The sequence below is a fragment of the Helianthus annuus genome, chromosome 8 (assembly GCF_002127325.2).
Source record: "Helianthus annuus cultivar XRQ/B chromosome 8, HanXRQr2.0-SUNRISE, whole genome shotgun sequence".
NCBI lineage: Eukaryota > Viridiplantae > Streptophyta > Magnoliopsida > Asterales > Asteraceae > Helianthus > Helianthus annuus.
The window spans coordinates 14090766-14111304 of NC_035440.2; the positions used below are offsets into that span (position 1 = coordinate 14090766).

General features: G+C 39.4%; 2 protein-coding genes across 2 annotated transcripts; one reads left to right on the top strand and one right to left on the bottom strand.

Annotated features, from left to right (window-relative positions):
• Positions 1-11299: 11299 nt before the first annotated feature.
• On the top strand, positions 11300-14219 carry LOC110869593. The gene is made up of 6 exons (XM_022118836.1): positions 11300-11425; positions 11491-11644; positions 11777-12220; positions 12316-13373; positions 13464-13766; positions 13836-14219. Exons 1-6 carry the CDS (start codon positions 11300-11302, stop codon positions 14217-14219), a joined length of 2469 nt encoding a protein of 822 aa, XP_021974528.1.
• Positions 14220-14788: 569 nt separating this feature from the next.
• Positions 14789-17794, bottom strand: LOC110869594 (protein NYNRIN-like). Its single transcript, XM_022118837.1, has 2 exons — positions 15169-17794; positions 14789-15051 (listed from the first exon to the last, which is right to left on the bottom strand). The coding sequence occupies exons 1-2, from the start codon at positions 17792-17794 to the stop codon at positions 14789-14791; spliced, it is 2889 nt and encodes a 962-aa protein (XP_021974529.1).
• Between the last annotated feature and the right edge of the window lie 2745 nt (positions 17795-20539).

Below are 20539 nucleotides of genomic sequence, written 5' to 3' on the forward strand. Positions count from 1 at the left end.
AATGTTTTTTTACTTTTATTATACAAAAAACTAATAAATCGAACACGTTTTGAGCATGTTATGACTATTTTTTTTGTGTTTTATTTTTTCGTTTGTTATATCGAGTGTATCGAAACAAATAAAGTTTCCACTCGGTGCAACACGAAAGTTTGATCCACTAGTTTGTATACAATTTTAAATTTTTTTATATATATTTTGAAAAAGTTATATTTTATCTACCCATTTTTTCATTTATTGTTATATTTTCTAGTATATAAGTATGTACTAATTCAAATATATTTATATTTCTTTATAAAAATGAGTTATTGACTTTATATTATATGGGCCCGTATTTTTCTACTCGCACAGGGCCAAATTTTTTTTGAAGATTTTCGGAGACGGCCCTGCGTTTACAGCTCTAGGTATCACCATAAGAAAAAGTGGATATGTTATTGGATGTTCAGGCTCTCAAGCTAATAGGATAATTTGATAGTTCATTGTTATTTCTTGCTTATCGTTATTCAATTCGCTAAGAAGATCATAACAAACCACTAGACAGAAGTTGCCCCAGGTTTGATGAAAATTCACTATCATGTATTGATAATGATGTTCATACAAAACCCCTTAGCAAACATCTCACATGGCATGAAACAAGGTAGATATTTGAGGACTTATCTGTATATAAAAATCCATGTAAAATTATGAGATGAACCACACATTCAGGTTCATGTGTGGCTACATTTTTATATGATAATAGAAGTATCCCAATGGTTGTATCGTAATAAGGTGGAATAGGCCATATCTAAGTTTGTGGTACGAGAAGTAAAAGCAAAGTGAAGTGAAGTGCATGAACTAGTAGTTGTAAGAAGCTGATCAAAGTATGATCACATGGCAACAGTTATAATGTGTACCAAGTACAATGGGTTACAAGAAAGTGATGTGATAATAAGAAAGGGATGGGGAAAAGGTGTGATTGAAAGGTTTCATAGTGCACCCAACAATAATTGATGCATATCAAGTGTACAATGTATTAGTGGACAACAACAAAAGGTAAATATCATGTTGTTTGTTAGTTGTCACATTCGTTAAGATTAACGATCTAACCCACTGGTGCGTCATTGGTTAGTATCAGTATCCATTTGTTTTGAATTCTATAAACTTGTCCAACGAGTTCTTGTACTTATCTGTTTGTTCGGGATCACCATAAACGACTCAACTCTATCATCAAGACAACCGATCACTATATGGATTCATGATTCAACAATACTCGAATGATGTGTTATTCATAAATAAGTGTTTTCTCTAATTATGATTTAAGCATCTAAAGTACAACATATTGTAAGATGGTAAAAGACTTGATTTATATGAAAAGTTGATGATGGTGAGTAGTATTTTTTGACGGAAAAGCCGAAAGAGGAAGTGTTGTAATCTACATGCCCTAGAAACCTAACTAAGCCCGTGGGCCCACAGTCTAATACTCCCCCGCAGTCGTAGCGGATGGAACTAGAAGCTTAGACTGAATACAAAAACAATAATAAACCCTAAAAAACTATCTTCGATTTCGGCCAAAATTCCATAATCTTGCAATCTTCAATCCATAATCTTCGATACATAGTTTTGAATGATCTCGTAATCCTATAAGAGGCAACCAATACGGCAGTGCAGCGGCGGCTGGTAGTGCACGGCGGCGGATCGTAATCCTGCAGGCGGCGCGGCGAAGACCGTAGTCTAATGAGCGGCGGCGGCACGGCGGCAAGGGGCGGATTGACGGAGATGCGAAATCAACAAGATGAGCCGTAGCATCATCTGTGTGGTAAGAGACCGTAAGAAGACCGGTGAATCTAGAACCGAAGACGAAGCTTTATTTGAACACAAAACTGGGAAAAAAACGGAAACGGAAAACGAACAAAGACTGGACAGGGCGGCAGTGGCGGCACGCCGCCCTGTCTAGGGTTTTTCTCAAGTGGTGACGGCTAGGGTTTGTATATTTGTGTGTGGCGCGACGGAAACGGTATAAAGCCTAGGCTGGCTCTGATACCATGTAAGATGGTAAAAGACTTGATTTATATGAAAAGTTGATGATGGTGAGTAGTATTTTTTGACGGAAAAGCCGAAAGAGGAAGTGTTGTAATCTACATGCCCTAGAAACCTAACTAAGCCCGTGGGCCCACAGTCTAATACATATATGGTCCAAGATTCTTTGTAAAAGAAACCCTAATTACATACAAGGGCATGTCAAAATGATTGAAGCATGTCCCCCTAGTGGCCTTCATCAAAATAAACTATTTTGGAGATATGTAAATGTACATGATAATGAAGGCTAATAACAATGGACTAGGGTTTACTATAGCTACCCATAACAAGCAAGTTTATGCAACTAGCTTGGATTCTTATAACCTTTGGCCATTGGCAAAGATATTGGGCTTTTTTTGTCAATTTACTTTTAGCTTTATCTCCACTTCCCATCATGTAACCTTTTGATATAATATATATATATATATATATATATATATATATATATATATATATATATATATATATATATATATATATATATATATATGATATATACATTCTCTCTCATTGAAGGTATTGGAGCCAAAAATGAGTCAAAAAGCAAGTGGGGTTAGAAAGGTTGTTCTTAAATCTTGATGAAGATATTGCACTTGTTGGGTGGTACCCCAATGACTACGAAATAATTGATTTATTTAGTTGGGACGCAACGCGAACTTGATAATTCGGGTTTTGATAAAGTTGAATCTTTAATTTTTTTTAGAAAAAATAAAGTTTAAAGCATTGTAATTTGCATCCAACGTTCGACAATAGAAGCAAAAGTGATTCAACCTTTTTTCAGAATTTAAAACAAACTTTAAAAAAATGAGACAATACAATAACTAAATTTTCCTAAAGAAATTTCAACTTTATTGAAAAGTCAGGTGTTTAGAGTAACTGTTGTGACTTATTTGACAATCCGGATTCATTCTCTAATATTGCGACACATGGTGCTGAATAGACACCTACTCATCACCTTGCCTACTCGCGTCTGTTGTAGGGGTGGCAATCGTGTCGGGTTGATGGGTTGGCGGGTTGACGGGTTACGGGTTGGCGGGTTGAAATGTTTAACCCGAACCCGACCCATATTATTATTCGGGTCAAAGATTTCAACCCTAACCCGACCCATATTTATCGGGTCAACCCGAACCCGACCCGTTTAACCCATATTTTTAAATGAGTGATATAAGTTGACGATTTATAAACGAGTTGTTCGGTTTTAAGCGGGTTATCGATAATATGTTTAATGATGAGTACGGGTATGATAAATAAATAATATAATGTATCAAAATTAACATTATTATAACTAACCATGTAAATTAGAAACCGAAAAAACAAAAACAAAAATATAAAATATTTTTTTTATCTAAATACTTAAACGGGTTAATGGGTCAACCCGTTTTTATATGGGTCAACCCTAACCCGACCCGTTTTAATACGGGTCAACCCGAACCCGACCCGTTTTTTAAACGGGTCGTGTTAGTCAACCCAAACCTGTTTTTTTCGTGTCGGGTTCGGGTCGGGTTAACGGGTCGTGTCAATAATTACCGCCCCTAGTCTGTTGGGACTAATCTTGTCATCACTCAAAAGTTGGAGGGTGCTAAGTATTTTAGTTTATTTTATTTAGGTTTCCTAATTCTAGTCTAGGGATGTTTTCTTGGGCATCAAGGTTTATTAGATAGGTTTATCTAGTTTGTTTATTTATTTTATTAATAGAGTTTGAGTCGGGTTAGGACTAGAATAAGTTCAGTATAAATAGATGGTTAGGGTCATTGTAATTAGTGTGCTCTCATTGATAAATTAATAAAAGAGTCGAACAAGTTTGTTCATATTGCGTGTTTGTTTATTCGATCAAGGGCCTGATTAGTTCACACCATGCACTACAAAGAAACCAATATAACCACCGACCTAAAAAAATGCATATCCGTTCTTTCTTCCTTTTTTTTGATTGGTCAATGTGATTCTTTTTAACAATTGAACCGAGAAGACTTTGGACGTGATCGAGGTGAAGATCGTGGGTCCAGGAGAGGTCGAGATGGTAATGAGCGGTTCCGGGATAAAAGTCACGTGAAATGTTATAAGTGCGAGAATATGGTCATTATAACAACGAGTGTCCGAAGTTGAAAGATGAAGAGGTGAACTTGACCCGATATGAGGATGATGAACCGGCTCTAATGTAGTAATGTGAAGAAAGTTATTGACAAGATTAGGGGGGGTGATTGTTGGGACTAATCTTGTCATAACTCAAAAGTTGGAGGGTGCTAAGTATTTTAGTTTATTTTATTTAGGTTTCCTAATTCTAGTCTAGGGATGTTTTCTTGGGCATCAAGGTTTATTAGATAGGTTTATCTAGTTTGTTTATTTATTTTATTAATAGAGTTTGAGTCGGGTTAGGACTAGAATAAGTTCAGTATAAATAGATGGTTAGGGTCATTGTCATTAGTGTGCTCTCATTGATAAATTAATAAAAGAGTCGAACAAGTTTATTCATATTGTGTGTTTGTTTATTCGATCAAGGGTCTGATTTCCAACAGCGTCTCCCTTCACTTGAGCCTGTTGTGGTTACAGGGACGGACCTACCTTATGATAAGGGGTAGCCTCCGCTACCTCTTGGCGTTCCGGCGGTAGTGTAAATTTTAAGAAAATTTGACGTTTTTTCAATTTCGTTACCCTTTTTTAAGACGTTACCCCTATGGAGATTTTCTAAATCCGCCACTGTGTGGTTAACCTCTACTCGCCCAAGCTACCACACCCCAAAACAGCCGCTCGCCCAAGCGACTATGCTCACCCCGGTGCTCACGCGTGACCGCTTACAGCACCCCGTTGTGGTGCTTGCGACCCACCTGGCCGCCTACGTGGCTCACCCTGGAGCTAACAGGTGCCACAACGCACAGTCTTAGCATCCACCATTCTTGATTATAACGCAACACAAACATTTCAGTTTAGTGTAATTGTTGTTATATTTTGGAGCTTTTGGTACATAAAAATATCTATAATTAACTAAACAAAATTGCCCAAAAGGAATTTCATCTTGATTATAACGCAACATAAACATGTGGTACCAAAAAGTAACTATAATTAACTGAACCCCACAATCTTACATTATTCTTGTATCGTTGTAATTGCACTATGAGGTATCAAGTGTTTACCTATAAATATATTGGTATACTTTTTGGTCAATGTCATGATGATGTTTTCATACGATGCACGTGTATGTAATGTATGCATGTATGTAATGTGTGCTTCCATTATTGTTTTTATCTAATAATACGTTCATTACTTCAGCTTTAGGTACATACGCAATAATAATAAGTTGTAGAATTTCAATTCGAAGTATAAAAAATTACCAAGGAATGTCATGATGATGTTTACATATAAAAAATTACCAAGGAAGGTAAGAAAGCATAACTTTACAATAGTTTGTGTAACTTTACAATGGACGTTGCTAAATTACTGTTTCCATGTCTACCTCAAATTTACTAGTTGTATATATTAAGTTGATAAATTACTAAAATAAAAGGTTTTGGATTTCGGATTTTTTTCCCCAAATAGGTGTAGTGGAAAAAATTTTTACCAAAATGGATGAATTGAAAAATATTTACCAAAATGAGTGTTTTTCTTTATTTTCTTTCTTTTACTAATTATATTGTAAGTCTTCTTTTTTTAGTTCAATCAACCTATTATCACTTTTATACTCTTTTTCTTCAATCAACTCATTATATTTTTATACATATAATATATATCATTTATTAAAAAAATTCTATTTTATGATTGAACCATCTTAAAACAAATTGAAATTGTTGAGAAAGACCTCTAACCTACTTTTTTTATTTATTTTTCTGAGGTAATATTTCATTTACTGTTTGGTTTGTGTAAATAATTAACAATCCAATACTCTTGTTAATTTTAATTTTATGAAATTAATAATGAAGAGAGAAAACTTTATATTTGAATTATTTAACTTACGTAAACATAAAGAAAATAAAAGAAAAACCTTAAAAAATAAAAAAGAAAAGAGATATAATAAGTTAGTTAAAAGTAAAATAAAAAGCATTTTGAGTTGTTTGAAAAAAAAAACGTGATATTGAATAAAAAACAAAATCCAAAGTACAATATATTTGTTTAAATTAATAAAACAAATAAAAATACTCATTTTGGTAAATGGTTTTTCTAAATTACCTATTTTGGTAAATATTTTTTTCCACCACTATCTTTTTGGAAAAAAAACTTAAAAAAATACCTATTTTAGTAAATATTTTTCAAATCACCCATTTTAGTATATATTTTTTCCACCACCACCCTTTTGAGAAAAAAAACTCTTGGATTTCGTATATTCTGGATAACTTTCTAAATCATGTAATGTGTCGACTTTAAGATTAAAGTATATCAAGTTTAACAAAATCATTAATTGGATAAGACAGAAAGTGATGTTTCCAAAGAACGAAAACTTCTTTTTCTAGTGATGTAACGTACAAATTTTGAACATTAAAATAAAAACTAGTATGCGTTTTTTACATTTTTTTATAAAAATATTCAAGTACATTTATGTTACATTCCCTGTTTTTTTTTACAAAAAAAATAAAAAAGTTACAAAGGGTTTTCTTGGAGGTGGTGGGTCAGGTTTTCTTTTAGGTTTTTGTGTGTGTGTGTGGGGGGGGGGGGTTAGGTTTTTTGGTGAGGTATAGTTTTTTTTTTAGACGTTACCCCTTAGACCCCATGGGGCCAACCCCGACCCTGTGCCAGAGCAGTGCCCCTTTGGAGCCACAATGGTCCAGGGGCTTCGCTCCTAAAACTTTATTGTTTTTTAGTATCAAAATCATAATAATGTTGACGGACTATGTATTTCACACCTTCTAACTTGTATCAGTTTTTATATGATTTCTCATTTAGTCTACTAGTAATCCAATCACCTGAAATTACTCAATAACACTAAAATTACCAACAAGTATACAAATCGGGAGTTATTATCTTACCTAAAGTATAAATTTTACATAGATCTTTTAAATTATCCCGATGCTCAAAGTTTATTCGAAAAAAAACTCTTAGGTTTCACATAAACTCTCTAAATAACAAACTTGTTTTTCTTTTATCCATTGCTACACTACTAACCTAAGAGTATTGGCCAAAAAAACTCATTTCAAAATAGTTAAGACTTAAGAGCCTATGTGGTTCCTAGTTCTAAACATGTGGCTTTAATTAATTTTCACCTCATTCCTCACGGACACATCGCCCTTCGGCTCTTTGTAAAAATCTTCTTTTCTCTGTAATTACCACTCACATATGCCTCTTTCAACAAACAAAAAGAATTATATTCTCTTTATTAAACAAATCGTGATTACATTCCTGTGTAATTTGCTCAATAAGGCATATATTATATTTTTATTAATTATGTAATTGAATTAAAATCAAAAGGCGAGAACACCCCGGCGATGTGAAGATCGTTTTAGGTGGTGTTTGTTTTTCTAAAAAACACCTGCGCAGGCTCTTCTGTCTGCGTCGCACTGACCACACGCAGACATTGTTATCTTCAAACTGTTTGTTTTTCCGAAGACGTTTCTATTAAAAACGTCTGCGCGAGCTCTTCTTGGTGCAGACTTGGCCCAGCCACTTCTAAGATCTTCTAAGGTTTGCAGAGGGTTAAATACCACCACCCATCACCACCACCCACCACCGTCCACCACCACCGCCCACCATCACCGTCCACCACCACCCACCACCCACGTCCACCACCACCGTCCATCATCACCACCATCCACGTCCACCACCCACCACCACCATCCACCGCCCCCACCCACCACCACCGTCTACCACCACACACCGTCCACGTCATCCACCCACCACCACCGTCCACATCCACAACCCAGTTGAAAAATCTAGATTTTTATAAGCGGGGGTGGGGCACCAGGCGGGTAAGCCCCTTAGGGTACTTTGCAACGCGGTAACACCGTCGCCACCCCAAGGGTAGGATTGAGGGTAGTTTATCCGGTTAAGGTTTGTCGCAACAGTAAGGGGTTGAGGGTTTAGAGTTGGGATGTTTGATGAGTTTAAGGTTTAGGGTGTGTGTGATTGGTGAGTAGAATAAAATAGTGAGGTCCATGGTTTTAGGTATTTGTGAGTAGCCGCCGCTAGTGTTTTGTGGTTCTAGAGTATTTTGGTGTATAATTGACATGACAGAACAGGATTAGATGGGGCTAAGATAGTATCCTTAGATGCCGCTTCTCCTAATACGTGGTTGAGGAAAATATATAAATATTTGATACCGTCTACATTTAAATAACTATGAAATTGATTAAAAAAAGATGGGAGTATGGACTACAGAAAGAGGGTTCAAAAATAATGATTAAAGTTGTGGGTAGATGCTTTTAGTTTTTTATATCTTGACCAAATTATTAACCCTTTTTAAAGTTATATTTATTTTGTATAACGTGTCACATTTTTAAGTTAGAATACATATTAGATCACTTTGATGATTTGCCTTGACAGGACCTAAAGCTTAAATAAAGCCATAGTAGTTGGGGTTGATCATTCCTAAATTACTAAATTTAACTTAAACAAAGTAGTGTATTTATCTCACATAAAACTTAAATTACTGATTTCAACTCACTAACCACTTTAATACAAGTGGTGTATTTATCTCACATAAAAAAACTTAAATCATTAATTTTAACCCACTGATTAGTGTAACTTAATTGCATTTTTATTATAACTTGTTTAGTGTTTAACCTATTTAAACTTAACCACACCTGTCTATCAAAATAAATAATTTTTGATGAATGGAGATTGATACAGACAATATATTAGATAAGATGAACTTCCAAAAGTAAAGCACTTTATTAAAAAAATAAGGTTTTATATTTTTTCAGAAGTAAAATGAGAATTAAATCTGCAAAGTTAAAAGAAAAAGAGAAAGAATGTTATTGGATCACAAAATGTGTAGACAAGCAGGCCGACCTCGAGATTCTTATCCCTTTCAGTCATTTTGATCAACAGGGCCCTCCCATGAGTGAAAACACGACAAATACGTCACCTTTAACTGGACTAAGAATCTAAGATATCATGTTTGATATATGAGTTAAATGTCATTTTCGTTAACTTGGTTTGTTTACTTTTGTCATTTAAGACTATTTTAAAAAATGCATCAATTTCCTTCTTTAGATACTGGAAACGTATCATTTCAGTCCAAAAATTAAAACCTAGTTAAGTCAGACATGTTAAATGAAGGGTATTATTGTCAATTCATATATCTTTTATTTTCACCTTATTTTATGAGTTGACAACATACCTTTCATTTAACATGTCTGACTTAACTGGGTTTTAATTTTTGAACTGAAGTCATACGTTTCCAGTATGTCGGGGAGGAAACCGATACATTTTTGAAAATTGGTCTGAAATAGCAAAAATAACAAACTACAAGGACGAAAATGACAGTTAACTCTTGATATATAAATAGACTTTTATGTGTGTATATATATTTTATAGGAATACACGATACGATAATATGTAAGGACCTAAGATGCTAAACACGAACACAATATGATAACTTATCGTGTTAATTTTTTCAAACACAAACACCATATGTTTAGAAACAGGTAAAACACGAAACAACCTATGAACAAACCTATCACATATTTAAAAACACGTTTAGTGAAATAAAAATGACCAAAAGTTCATAAAAGTCTTAACTAATAATCGTTAACATAATAAACCTTAACATATGAAGAAACACTGAACTAATTATGGGACTAATTAGTCGGGTTTATGCTTCTACCATAATGGTTAATCTTCTAATGATTTATCTGAGCTTCCTCTTGAACGTCTAATCCTGCAAAACAGAACACCGTTACTCGTTAAGAAGGGAATATGGGGGTTTCCCTCTTAACGGGGCTCCGGCGTGAGAATAAGCGACTGCTTTGGGAGGATAATTAAGTCTTAAGAGTGAGAGTAGAGGGAATGGAGTGTTTAACCTGTGGAGTGAGGTCTTTATTTATAGCCGGAGAGGTGTAAGAGAATGTGGGCTGATGGGCCTTGGGCCGGTAAGCAACAACATAGCGGATATGCTCTTTATCTCACTGGTGTCGACCGTTAGTGGCTTCTAGAAGTTCTCCGGCGCTGGCGCGCCCTGATTGGAGCCACGTGTCACTTTTGTCGGCCTTGTTGTCCTTCTGCCATCAGCAGACAAGTGGAGATCGTGGGACAGATGTCTCTGTCCTCTGATTGGTGCCACGTAGGCGTCCTTTAGTACTTCTCGTTTTCTGTACGTCAGACGATCGTGGCACACGATTGAACAGAGCCTGCTGGATGTTCATTGGCTCCTTTTTCCTGCAACTTGTACCTTCTGTACCTTCCTATCCTGGTCTTGCGCTGCAACCTTTCTGTGGGTTGCGCGGGCTTACAGGTAGTGAAGACTTTTATCAGGTTCTTAAGTGTTGGAAATGCAGTTCTTTTCTGACTGGACCTCGCGCCTCTTCATGGGGTCTGGTGGCACTCGCGTGAGGTTGTCCAGTAAGAAAATTGTTGAATAAGGAGTATGGCCTGCACGCAGCCTTGATGAAGGATTGTGCGGTTTTTTTTTGGGGGCCATACCCCTTCAAGTCCCCCCAGTCCAGTGCTGCACCATGCGCAAGGCAAATGGTTGGAGCTCTGGACTTAGAAAAGAAAAAGTGCAGAAAAGGCTTTCTTTCGTTTGTTAGGCGCGCGTACAAGTGCTTGTCGGTTGCTACGGCGCGACTACAACTCTGCAGAGCTGATGCTGCTTTGTTTTTGAGTTGATGGCGCGCGGATGTCTTGGGTAACCAAACCATCCAGCGCGTCCCTGAGTATCTTCTTTGCTAAGTTTCTTGGAATTTGAGCGGGAAATTCCTCAAGATTTGAATTCTGACGGTTTGGTGAGATAAGTCTCTGATTGTGACGCTTGAGTTGACTTCTGGCACGGATGTCATCATGCCGTCTGTGACGGTTCCGCTTTTCGTCAGGAGAGTGACGCCCACGCGCGCGTGGTAACCGTCACCCCTGCTTTTACGCATTACGTGGCATCCTCTCGTTGGCCAGGTGAACGGCGAATGCGGCACGTTTACCCATCGCATTAAATGCGATGGGTATATATACTCGATGAGGTGAGAAGGACTCTTTCACCTTATGCTCTTTGCACTCATCTCTCTCTAATCGTCTTCATCTAGTCTTCAAATCTTCAAACTCTTGCAGCAGTTCTTCAAGTTCTTCATATCTTCAAGTTTCTTCCTGAATATTCAACGACTCTTCAAGAACACCGATGGCTGAAGAACACGTTGAAGACAATCCCGGAGAGGAAGGGCCTGTCCCGGTTCTCCGGTGGGATTTATGTTTATTCGAGCAAATCGTACGGAGCTTCCGGTTTCCACCGGAATGGGAGCAAATTGTACGGAGCTTCCTTGATTTCATGCTTCATAATTTTGTTTTATTTATACGATTTGATGTGTAGAGGCGCACTTGTATCAAGCCGCTTTCTCTACCTTTGGTGGGTCTATGGGCGTGCGCCCACTCCAAGATGGGGAGGAGTACTGGCATGAGCAAATAAGGGGTAATTTCATGTACCCAGCTGTTGATGCCTTTGCCGAGCTGCCTACTGCAACTGAAGGTGCGCATATACCTAATCCTCGACCCTTGCGCTCCGTGACTTCTGCTGGGAAAGAGATTGTCTATCTTTCCAGCGAGGAGTCCGTGGGATCGTCAAATGGAGAGCTAAGCCCATGGTCTCAAATCTTTGTAGGTGTGTTGCGCAATTTGGGGATAGACCCTGAAGACAAGAAGAAGAAGCCTGTGAAGAAGAAGAAGGTTATCACCTTGGATCCTGAGGTGACCAGCAAGGGAGCTGGTGGTAGTCGCGCAACCTCTACTGCTGCCGACAAAGATACTCTCCGCCGTCGTCAAAGTAACCTGGAAGATTACGTTATTATCAGTGATTCATTTGAAGGTTTGTCGCGTATAAGCGAGAAGAAAACTGGAGCGGGAGGCTCCAAGAGCTCAGGGAGCGCGGGTTCTCGTAACCCGGATGCTGGGACCACCCCGCCCTCTGTTGCGCAAGAGGAGGATGATGAAGAGGAAGCGCAGGAAGAACCTGCAGTGAAGCTGATAAGAAAAAGGAGCCGAGAGGCTGCGCTCGGGGCCGCTGTGTTGCCGAAACCCGGCGATGCCCCTTTGATTGGGAAGAAGAGCAACTTGCGCTCACTCTAAAAATTCTCTCCTGGTATAGTATTTTGTTTTCTTGTACTTACAATATTCTCCTTTCTAATATTCTTATCTTTGCAGAGGCTGAAAAGAAGAAACCCGAGAAGGGCATCACGATCACAGAGCCCTTGGAGCCGGCGCAGAAAAGGCCCAGGGCTACTAAGGTCACTATCAAACCGTTCCCTGCTTCAAAATCTGCTGATAAGGAGAAACAAAAAGGTCCTGAGAAACCTGTTCGGGAAAAAGAGGTTGAGCAAAAGAAAACCTCTGATAAGCCTCTTACTGGACCGAAGGAGCCTAAGATTACCGCCCCCGTTACTACTGATACGGCGCAGGGTTCGGGGCCAATTCCTGTCACTGGGCCTGAGCAGCCCATTGCGGAGAAGGGGAAAAACTTGGGGGTGGAGAACCTTATTGAGCCTTCGCCGACTACCGCTCCTGTTCAAACCGGTCCGGTGACTACGGAACAAGCTACTGCTGCTGCTGGTGGTAGCGCTGGCTTTGCTGCTGGCCAAGCTGGCGCTGGAAGCTGGGGTGGGGCGCGTCACTCTCCTATAGGTCCAATGGACACTTTGGGAGATGTTTACTATAAGTCTTATACTGAAGAAAGCCGAGGTGAAGTGCTTCATCAACCTCCATGGAGCCTAAAACAGAAGGACACTTTCCTGGAATTCGCTCCTTGCCGCGATTGGCTTCTTAACTCCATCCCTCCTGGTGAGGTGAATCGTCAAAGGGAGCGAACCCACAGCGCGCTTTATCATGCGTATGTTGTTGGTGAAGCCAACACTCGCGCTGCTAATCATCAGATTGTTCGCGAATGGCGAACTATGGTTAGGGAGAGGGAAGAGTGGGAGAAGTATCGTGAGCGGTTGCTGAAACAGGTGAAAGCTTTTGAGAGATCGAAGGCTGCCTTTGATGAGGAGAGGGCGAAGCTTGAAACAGATAAAAAGGCTGAGGAGTGGGGCCGTGAAGGCCTTAAAAACAAACTCCGTGCCGCTGAGGAACTCCTCTCCAAGGAACGTGCTGAATGGAAGGCTATCTGTGTCAAGGACAATGAGCGTATGTATGCGGCTCGCTCTAAGATCACCGAACTTGAAGGTCAAGTTGCGGATTTGAAGAAGAAGGCAGAGGATGCGCAAGTTGTGAAGGAATAAACCGAGGTATGTTGTTGTCCTTTCTTGCTTATGCATTAGTTTGTAGAAAATACTCTTAAGTCTTGTTTTTGATAGGCTGAGTTTAAGGCGCAAATTTCAAGCAAGGATAGAGACTTATCTGCTAAGGACGTTGAAATCACTGAGTTGAAGCGTCGCCTGCGCGAGCACATTGAAAGGAGCGAGTCCTTAGAGATTGATCTCGAAGCTGAAAAGTCAAAAGCTGCCACTGCTGAGGAAGCGAAGCAGAAAGCTGAGGAGGCGCGAGCCATTAGTACCACTGCTCTCAATGTGGTACAGAATAATTATTCTGAGGCCCAAAGTATCGTGGACACTTTGGTTGCTGAAGCTGAGTGGCTGCGCAGCCGAGGGATCGCTCTGGTAAGATTTCTCTTGACTTTGGCTTAATTTGTTAAGACTTGTTGTCTTTATGTGTTTTGTTTATTACAGATGGCCAACTCTGTCTTGAATGCTGGGGAGCTGGATACAGCCGTTGCTGCTTTAATAGATGCTTCGCGTGCTGTTGGACACCGAGGTGGTTACTTGGAATGTGCACAACATGTCTCAGAGATGTTTGGCCAGGAATTTGACACTAGTCACTGCTCGGTGACTGATCAAGCTGAGGCCAAGCTGGCTCGCGCTGAAAATGGTTACGATAACTTGTCTCTGCCAGTGATGGACTTGGTTACTGAAGCACTGAAGCATGATGACTGGTGCCATCGATTGAAGACCATCCTTGATCCACCACAAATGGTTGAATTATCTGATGAGGAGGGGTTGGCAGTCAACGATGAAGGCGATGATGATGGCGGAGATGGTGATCAACCTGAATAGGGATTGAAGGCTTTGTGCCTTGTTTTGTTTAGTTTTTTGAATGTATAGGGTTGCGCGGTTGCGCTTTACCTAAATTTAATGGATGTTAAGCTTATGTAACCTTTGCGCGTTGCGCTTTTTGAATATGACGTTTATGTTCACCTTTATTGTCTTTTGTTACAATTATTGCACTGTTGTTTGAATCTTTGGTTAAATTAGCGCGAATAAATGTAAGTGTAGCTCAAGGGCTGATAATTAGTGTTTTCGAGCTAATCAAAAGTTTAACATGCATTTGTAACTCATGAACTAATATCGCAATAGGAAAACATATTGTATGATTTCATTAACTTGGAAACAGGCGCTTAGGCCAATCATACATCACTGATAAATAACATAAGGCGTTTAGCCAACATAGAGATTAAGTAGGCGCGTGGCCACTATGAGAGAAATGGCACATGGCCTTGGGGTAGTTACATATAACATTTGCGCAGTTGTTGCGCGTTCCACGTGCGCGGGATGATGTGGCCATCCAACGTTCGCAATTTGTAGGCCCCTTTTCCTAGCACTTCATGGACCAAGTATGGGCCTTCTCATTTGGGTGCTAGCTTTCCAGGGCGTTCGGCGTTTGAAGCTTCATTATCATGGAAAACGTATTCTCCTGGAGTGAAGGTACAAATGCGGACTCTCGCATTGTAGTACCTTTCCAGTTGTATCTTGTATTTCGCTTCCTTAATACGTGCAATCTCGCGTCTTTCTTCCAAGAGGTCTAGATCGAGGCGACGCTCTGCTTCATTATCGACCGTGTTGACTGCTGTCAAGCGCGACGAGGGGAGACCAACTTCTGCCGGGATAACTGCCTCCGAGCCGTATACTAGGCTGAAAGGAGTTTCGCCGGTGCTTGTTTTCGGCATGGTTCGATGAGCCCATAGGATGCTTGGGAGCTCATCTACCCAGCCTCTGCGCTTTGTGCCCAGTCGGGCTTTTATCCCCTCCACGATGCTTTTGTTTACGCTTTCCACTTGACCGTTGCCCTGAGGGTGCGCAACGGATGAGAAGGTATGTTCTATCTTCATTTCCTTCATCCATTTTCTAAGATCCTCTGAGGCAAAATTGGTGCCGTTATCTGTGACGATCTTGAGTGGAAGACTAAATCTGCAGATGATGTGCTCCCAGATAAACTTGCGCATCATCATGGCAGTGGTTGATGCGAGGGCTTTGGCTTCCACCCACTTGGTGAAATAGTCGACAGCCACGATTATAAACTTTACAGCTCCGGGGGCATCTGGGAAGGGTCCCACCATATCAATCCCCCATTGTTGGAAAGGCCAAGCAGTGGATACTGGGATAAGATCATTTTTAGAGCGCAGGGTCTTTGGAGAGTGCCGCTGACAGCAGTCGCATTTGCGCAGCTCCTTCAGGGCGTCGACATGCATCACTGGCCAATTATACCCGGCGCTCATGATCTTCGCAACAACCATGCGCGGTCCCGCATGGATACCACAGATCCCTTCATGGATTTCTCGAATTAGGTAATTTGCGTCTTGGGGATCTACGCAGCGCAACAAGGGACCTAAGAAAGATCTCCGATACAGAATACTATCAATCATTTCATAGTGTAGGGATTTGTGCTGGATTTTCCTTGCCTCTGCTTTGTTCTCTGGGAGTATCCCTTCCTGCAGATAGCGGATTATAGGGGTCATCCAGGATGGTTGCCCCATTTCGATCACGTTCACTTGTCGCAGCAGGACTGATGGATTTTTGAGCACCTCAATTCTGACCTCCTTTGCAAGATGCTGAAAGGAGGTTGACGCGAGCTTGCTTAAAGCGTCTGCTTGTTTGTTTTCAGAGCGATTTATGTGTACCACCCTGTATGTCTTGAATTTCTGAAGCAGCTCTTTCTCTTGACCCAGATACAGGGCCATAACGTCGCCCTTTGCATCGTAGAATCCGTTCACTTGACTGGCAATCAAGAGTAAATCAACGTGTGCTTGTAGGTCTTTTGCTCCCATTTTAATGGCGAGGTGCAAGCCTGCCAGGAATGCCTCGTATTCCGCCTCATTGTTGGTATTTTTAAAATCCAACCTGATGGCGTATGTAAACTCATGCTTTTCAGGGCTCACTAGGCGCAGCCCGGCTCCTGAGCCGTCCTCGTTTGAGGCACCATCTGTGTATATGAACCATAGCCCATCTGAGGCGTCTTTTATGGGAGCTTCAACAATTTCACAATCTTTGACCTTTTTCGTTGGGACTTCTGTTATAAAGTCTGCAAGGACCTGACCTTTGATGGTTGGGCGCGGCCTATACAAAATGTTGTGGCCCTCCAGCTCGATTGCCCACTTCGCTAATCGCCCGGATGTCTCCGGTTTTTGCAATATCGTCCCAATGTGAAAGTTGGTCAGTACGGTGATAACGTGGCCTGTGAAGTATCGGCGCAGCCTCCTGGAGGCATGTAATAGCGCTAGTACTAGTTTCTCCATCGTGGAGTATCTTGTTTCTGGATCTGTGAGCATTCTACTGACATAGTAGATTGGAGTCTGGACCCCATTTCTTTCTACGAGCAACACCGAACCCACTGCCTTGTCTGACGATGACAAGTACAAGATGAGCGGCTCTTTTTCGAACGGCGCGGTTAACGTTGGGAGTTCGATCAAACACTCCTTCATTTGCTGAAAAGCGCTTTCTGCTTCAGGCGTCCACCTGAATTCCTGCTTCTTTACACAGTTGCGCAAAGTAGTTATGAAAGGGTACGACTTTGCGGCGTGGTTTGACAGGAAGTGGTTAAGCACGGCCAGGCGGCCAGCTAGCCTTTGCATTTCTTTGATTTTTTTGGGGGATGGCATGCGCTCTATTGCTTGGACTTTTTCTGGATTCACCTTAAATCCGCCATTGGTGACTATGAAGCCCAAGAATTTCCCTTCCTCCATACCAAACGAACACTTGGCTAGATTCAATTTCATGTTCACGCTTCTCAGTGAGTTAAAGGTTTTCTCGATGTCCTTCAACATTTGGTCCTCTTTGGGACTTTTTACTACCAGGTCATCGACGTAAACTTCAATGTGCTTCCCAATATCCCCAGCGAAGGTCTTGTCCATCAGGCGCTGGTATGTGGCGCCAGCATTTTTTAGACCGAATGGCATCTTTGTATAACAGAAGATCCCGAGATCGGTTCTGAAAGCTGTCTTGTCTTCGTCTTCGAGCTTCATTTGAACCTGATGGTACCCCTTGTAACAATCTAAGAAGCACTTCCATCTGTATGGCGCGAGGGAGTCTATTTTTTTGTCGATCTCAGGCAAAGAGTAACAATCTTTAGGGCATGCCTTGTTGAGATCAGTATAATCAATGCACATTCGCCATCCTCCGCTCGCCTTTTCCACCATTACTGGGTTCGCGACCCAACTTTGATAACGTACTTCTTGCAAGATTCCAGCTTTGAGTAGTTCACATACTTGTTCGTTCATTGCTTTTGTTTTGTCTGCCCCTAAACTGCGTCGTCTTTGGACTTTCGGTTCAACAGAGGGGTAGGTGTTTAAGCAATGCTTGGTAATGTCGCGCGGGACCCCGGTCATGTCTGCCGGGGTCCAGGCGAATATATCCATATTCCTGAACAGCAGTTGCTTCAGATGTGTTCTGATATCTGACGAAATGGCGTGGCCTATTGTTACCGTTTGCTCTGGGTACTTGCAGTTTAACACCCACTTCTCTGGCTCAGGGTAAAGTCCGGTTGTTCGGTTGGGTGTTGTTCCGTTAAAGTGCTTAATTAATCCTTAGGGTGTCTTTTATATTACTTTTTGTGACACATTTAATTCCCAACACTTTGGAAAGTATCTAGGGCCATTTTGTCAAGTTTTTGCACATTACTAGCATAATTAAATGCTGAATTTTTGTTATTAAGTGCATAATTCTGCATTTAGAGTGTGTTTTAGGCACTTTCCGGTACTATAATTATCACCTAGTGACGCAGTTTTATGGTCCTCACTTCCCTACACTCCCTACTAGTGTAGTATTCTATCTCTGGCTCATACTGGCCTCAAAAACATTGTCTGTCTAGGTGCTGGCACTGTCAGCATGTCTCTGGGTTATCCGCTCACCGTGCTAACTGTGCTTTGTGCATCAAGTTTGTCACTAAAGTTTAGGGCTGTCCAAAAAGCTCGCGGCTCGGAGCTCGCTCGGATTTAGCTCGGAAAAAGCTCGCTTGATATGGCTCGGTTTGAAAGTGAGCCGAGCCGGCTCGGCTCGGTTAGAAAGTGAGCCTAGCTCGGCTCGGCTCGTGACGAGCCAAATTGGCTCGGTTTGGCTCGCTTAGTAGCTCGACTCGGCTTAGCTCGAATTATTTTATTTATAATATATTTTATTTTTATATACATATAATATATTACAAAAATGTGATTATTATTTTCATGTATTTAGGCTTGTAGTTTGATATATATGACATATTTAAAGGTTGATTGTCGTGCTAATGAACAAATATTGTATTTACCTGAAATATAAAACTTGTTTTGCGTTGTTGAACATGATTTTGGCTTGTAATATATTAGGTTGAACTTATTTTGAATATGTTTTTTTGAAGTATTGAATAATATTTTAGAATACTGAATTTTGAGAGCTATGTATTAATTTTTATTTTTAAAATCGAGCCAAACCAAGCCGAGCCGAGCTAGCTCAATTTAAAACCAAGCCGAGCCTGAGCTTAGATTTTCAGCTCGGTTTCAAATCCTAGCCGAGCCAGCTCGGTTTACAATCGAGCCGAGCCCGAGCTTGCTCTAGCTCGGCTCGGCTCATGAACAGCCCTACTAAAGTTTGTGTGAAATAAATGGAGTGACAGTATGAAATGTGATGCATATATATGTATGTAACAGAAATCAGAAAGCAGTTTAACCGCAGTTGTAATCAAGCACAGTCATTAAGCACAAATTAAATACTAATTAATTGTACGGATACCTGTAATTGTTAGGGTTATCACATAATACATGTTGTTAACTGTAAAAAAATGGGTAAATGAAGCTGAACATATAAATCTGAGATGTGTTTTACAGAATTTATCTTACATCCCTTGCTGTTTTGATTTGAAAGATGAAAGTGGTGAAGAAGATGATGGTCTCCTTTTGTTTAATTTAGTTAATATGTTATATTAAAATCAAATGACCAAAATGCCCCTGAACAAAAGAACAAAACAATCAGCTTTCAACAATCAAAATAGGGGGTTTTTGGATTTTGGACTAAAATGACAATAAAAATGAAACCACAGGGACCCAAATTTAAAAAGTTTGAGATTTGGACTAAAATGGCAAAAGTGCCCAAACCACAGGGACCAAAATGGCAGTCTACTCTTAAAATAAATACCTCTCTTTCCTACTTATCTTATATTAAATATATAAATAATAAATTAATATTAAATGTTATCATAATTTATTAAAAATATCACTTTTTTTATTAATTGGTATACAAAATTATATTTATTCAACTTGTGTAAAATGCGGAGTTTTTAAAAATATATTTTTTTTTATTATTTACTATACAAAGCTACATTTATATAACACGTGTAATACACGAAGTTTTTAAAGATATAATTTTTTATCATTTGCTAAAATTAGAATTATTCAACACGTGTAATACACGAGGTTTATAAGGATACAATTTTTTTTTATTATTTGGTAGATTTTTCAACCAGACTATACACGGTTCTTTTTTAAAGATACGACTTTTTTAGTATTTAGTATACAAAATTACATTTATTTAATATGTGTAATACACATGGTTTTTAAAGATACAACTCTTTTTTAGATCTACTCAACACGTGTAACATATGAGGTTTTTAAGGATGTAATATTTTTATTATTTGGTAGATTTATTCAACCCGATTATACACGAGTTTTTTAAAGATACGACGTTTTTAGTATTTAGTATACAAAATTACATTTATTTAATCTGTGTAATACACATGGTTTTTAAAGATATAACTATTTTTTATTATTTGATATATAAAATTACATTTATTATACGGGGTTCATTAAGATATAATTTTTTAATATTTAATATATAAAATTATATTTATTCAACACGTGTAATACACGGAGTTCTAACCTAGTACAATATAAAAAAAACCATGATTTTGAGTGGAAGACAGAAAGCCACAAAGAAAATAAACTAACAATTTTCATGAATCAAATTAAGTTCCACCGTAACCCTAGTAAAAAGTAATCCAAATAATTGCATGCCTACTATTGGATTTAGGCATAGAGCATAAACAAGTATCGGTTTTATGACTTTATCCTGCTTTCGCTTTCTTAAATTAAAATAATAATATAAATATATTCTTATATTTCAAATAATTATTATCTATT

What these genes read in the sequence shown, in the direction of transcription:
- LOC110869593 (XM_022118836.1), top strand. Translation starts at nt 11,300, where the DNA reads ATGGCTGAAGAACACGTTGAAGACAATCCCGGAGAGGAAGGGCCTGTC. An exon ending in CACCGGAATGGGAGCAAATT is followed by an intron (nt 11,426 to 11,490) that starts GTACGGAGCTTC and finishes TGATGTGTAGAG; the next exon opens with GCGCACTTGTATCAAGCCGC. An exon ending in CCCTTTGATTGGGAAGAAGA is followed by an intron (nt 12,221 to 12,315) that starts GCAACTTGCGCT and finishes TTATCTTTGCAG; the next exon opens with AGGCTGAAAAGAAGAAACCC.
- LOC110869594 (XM_022118837.1), bottom strand. Translation starts at nt 17,794, where the DNA reads ATGGATATATTCGCCTGGACCCCGGCAGACATGACCGGGGTCCCGCGC. An exon ending in GGGGATAAAAGCCCGACTGG is followed by an intron (nt 15,052 to 15,168) that starts GCACAAAGCGCA and finishes GCTCGGAGGCAG; the next exon opens with TTATCCCGGCAGAAGTTGGT.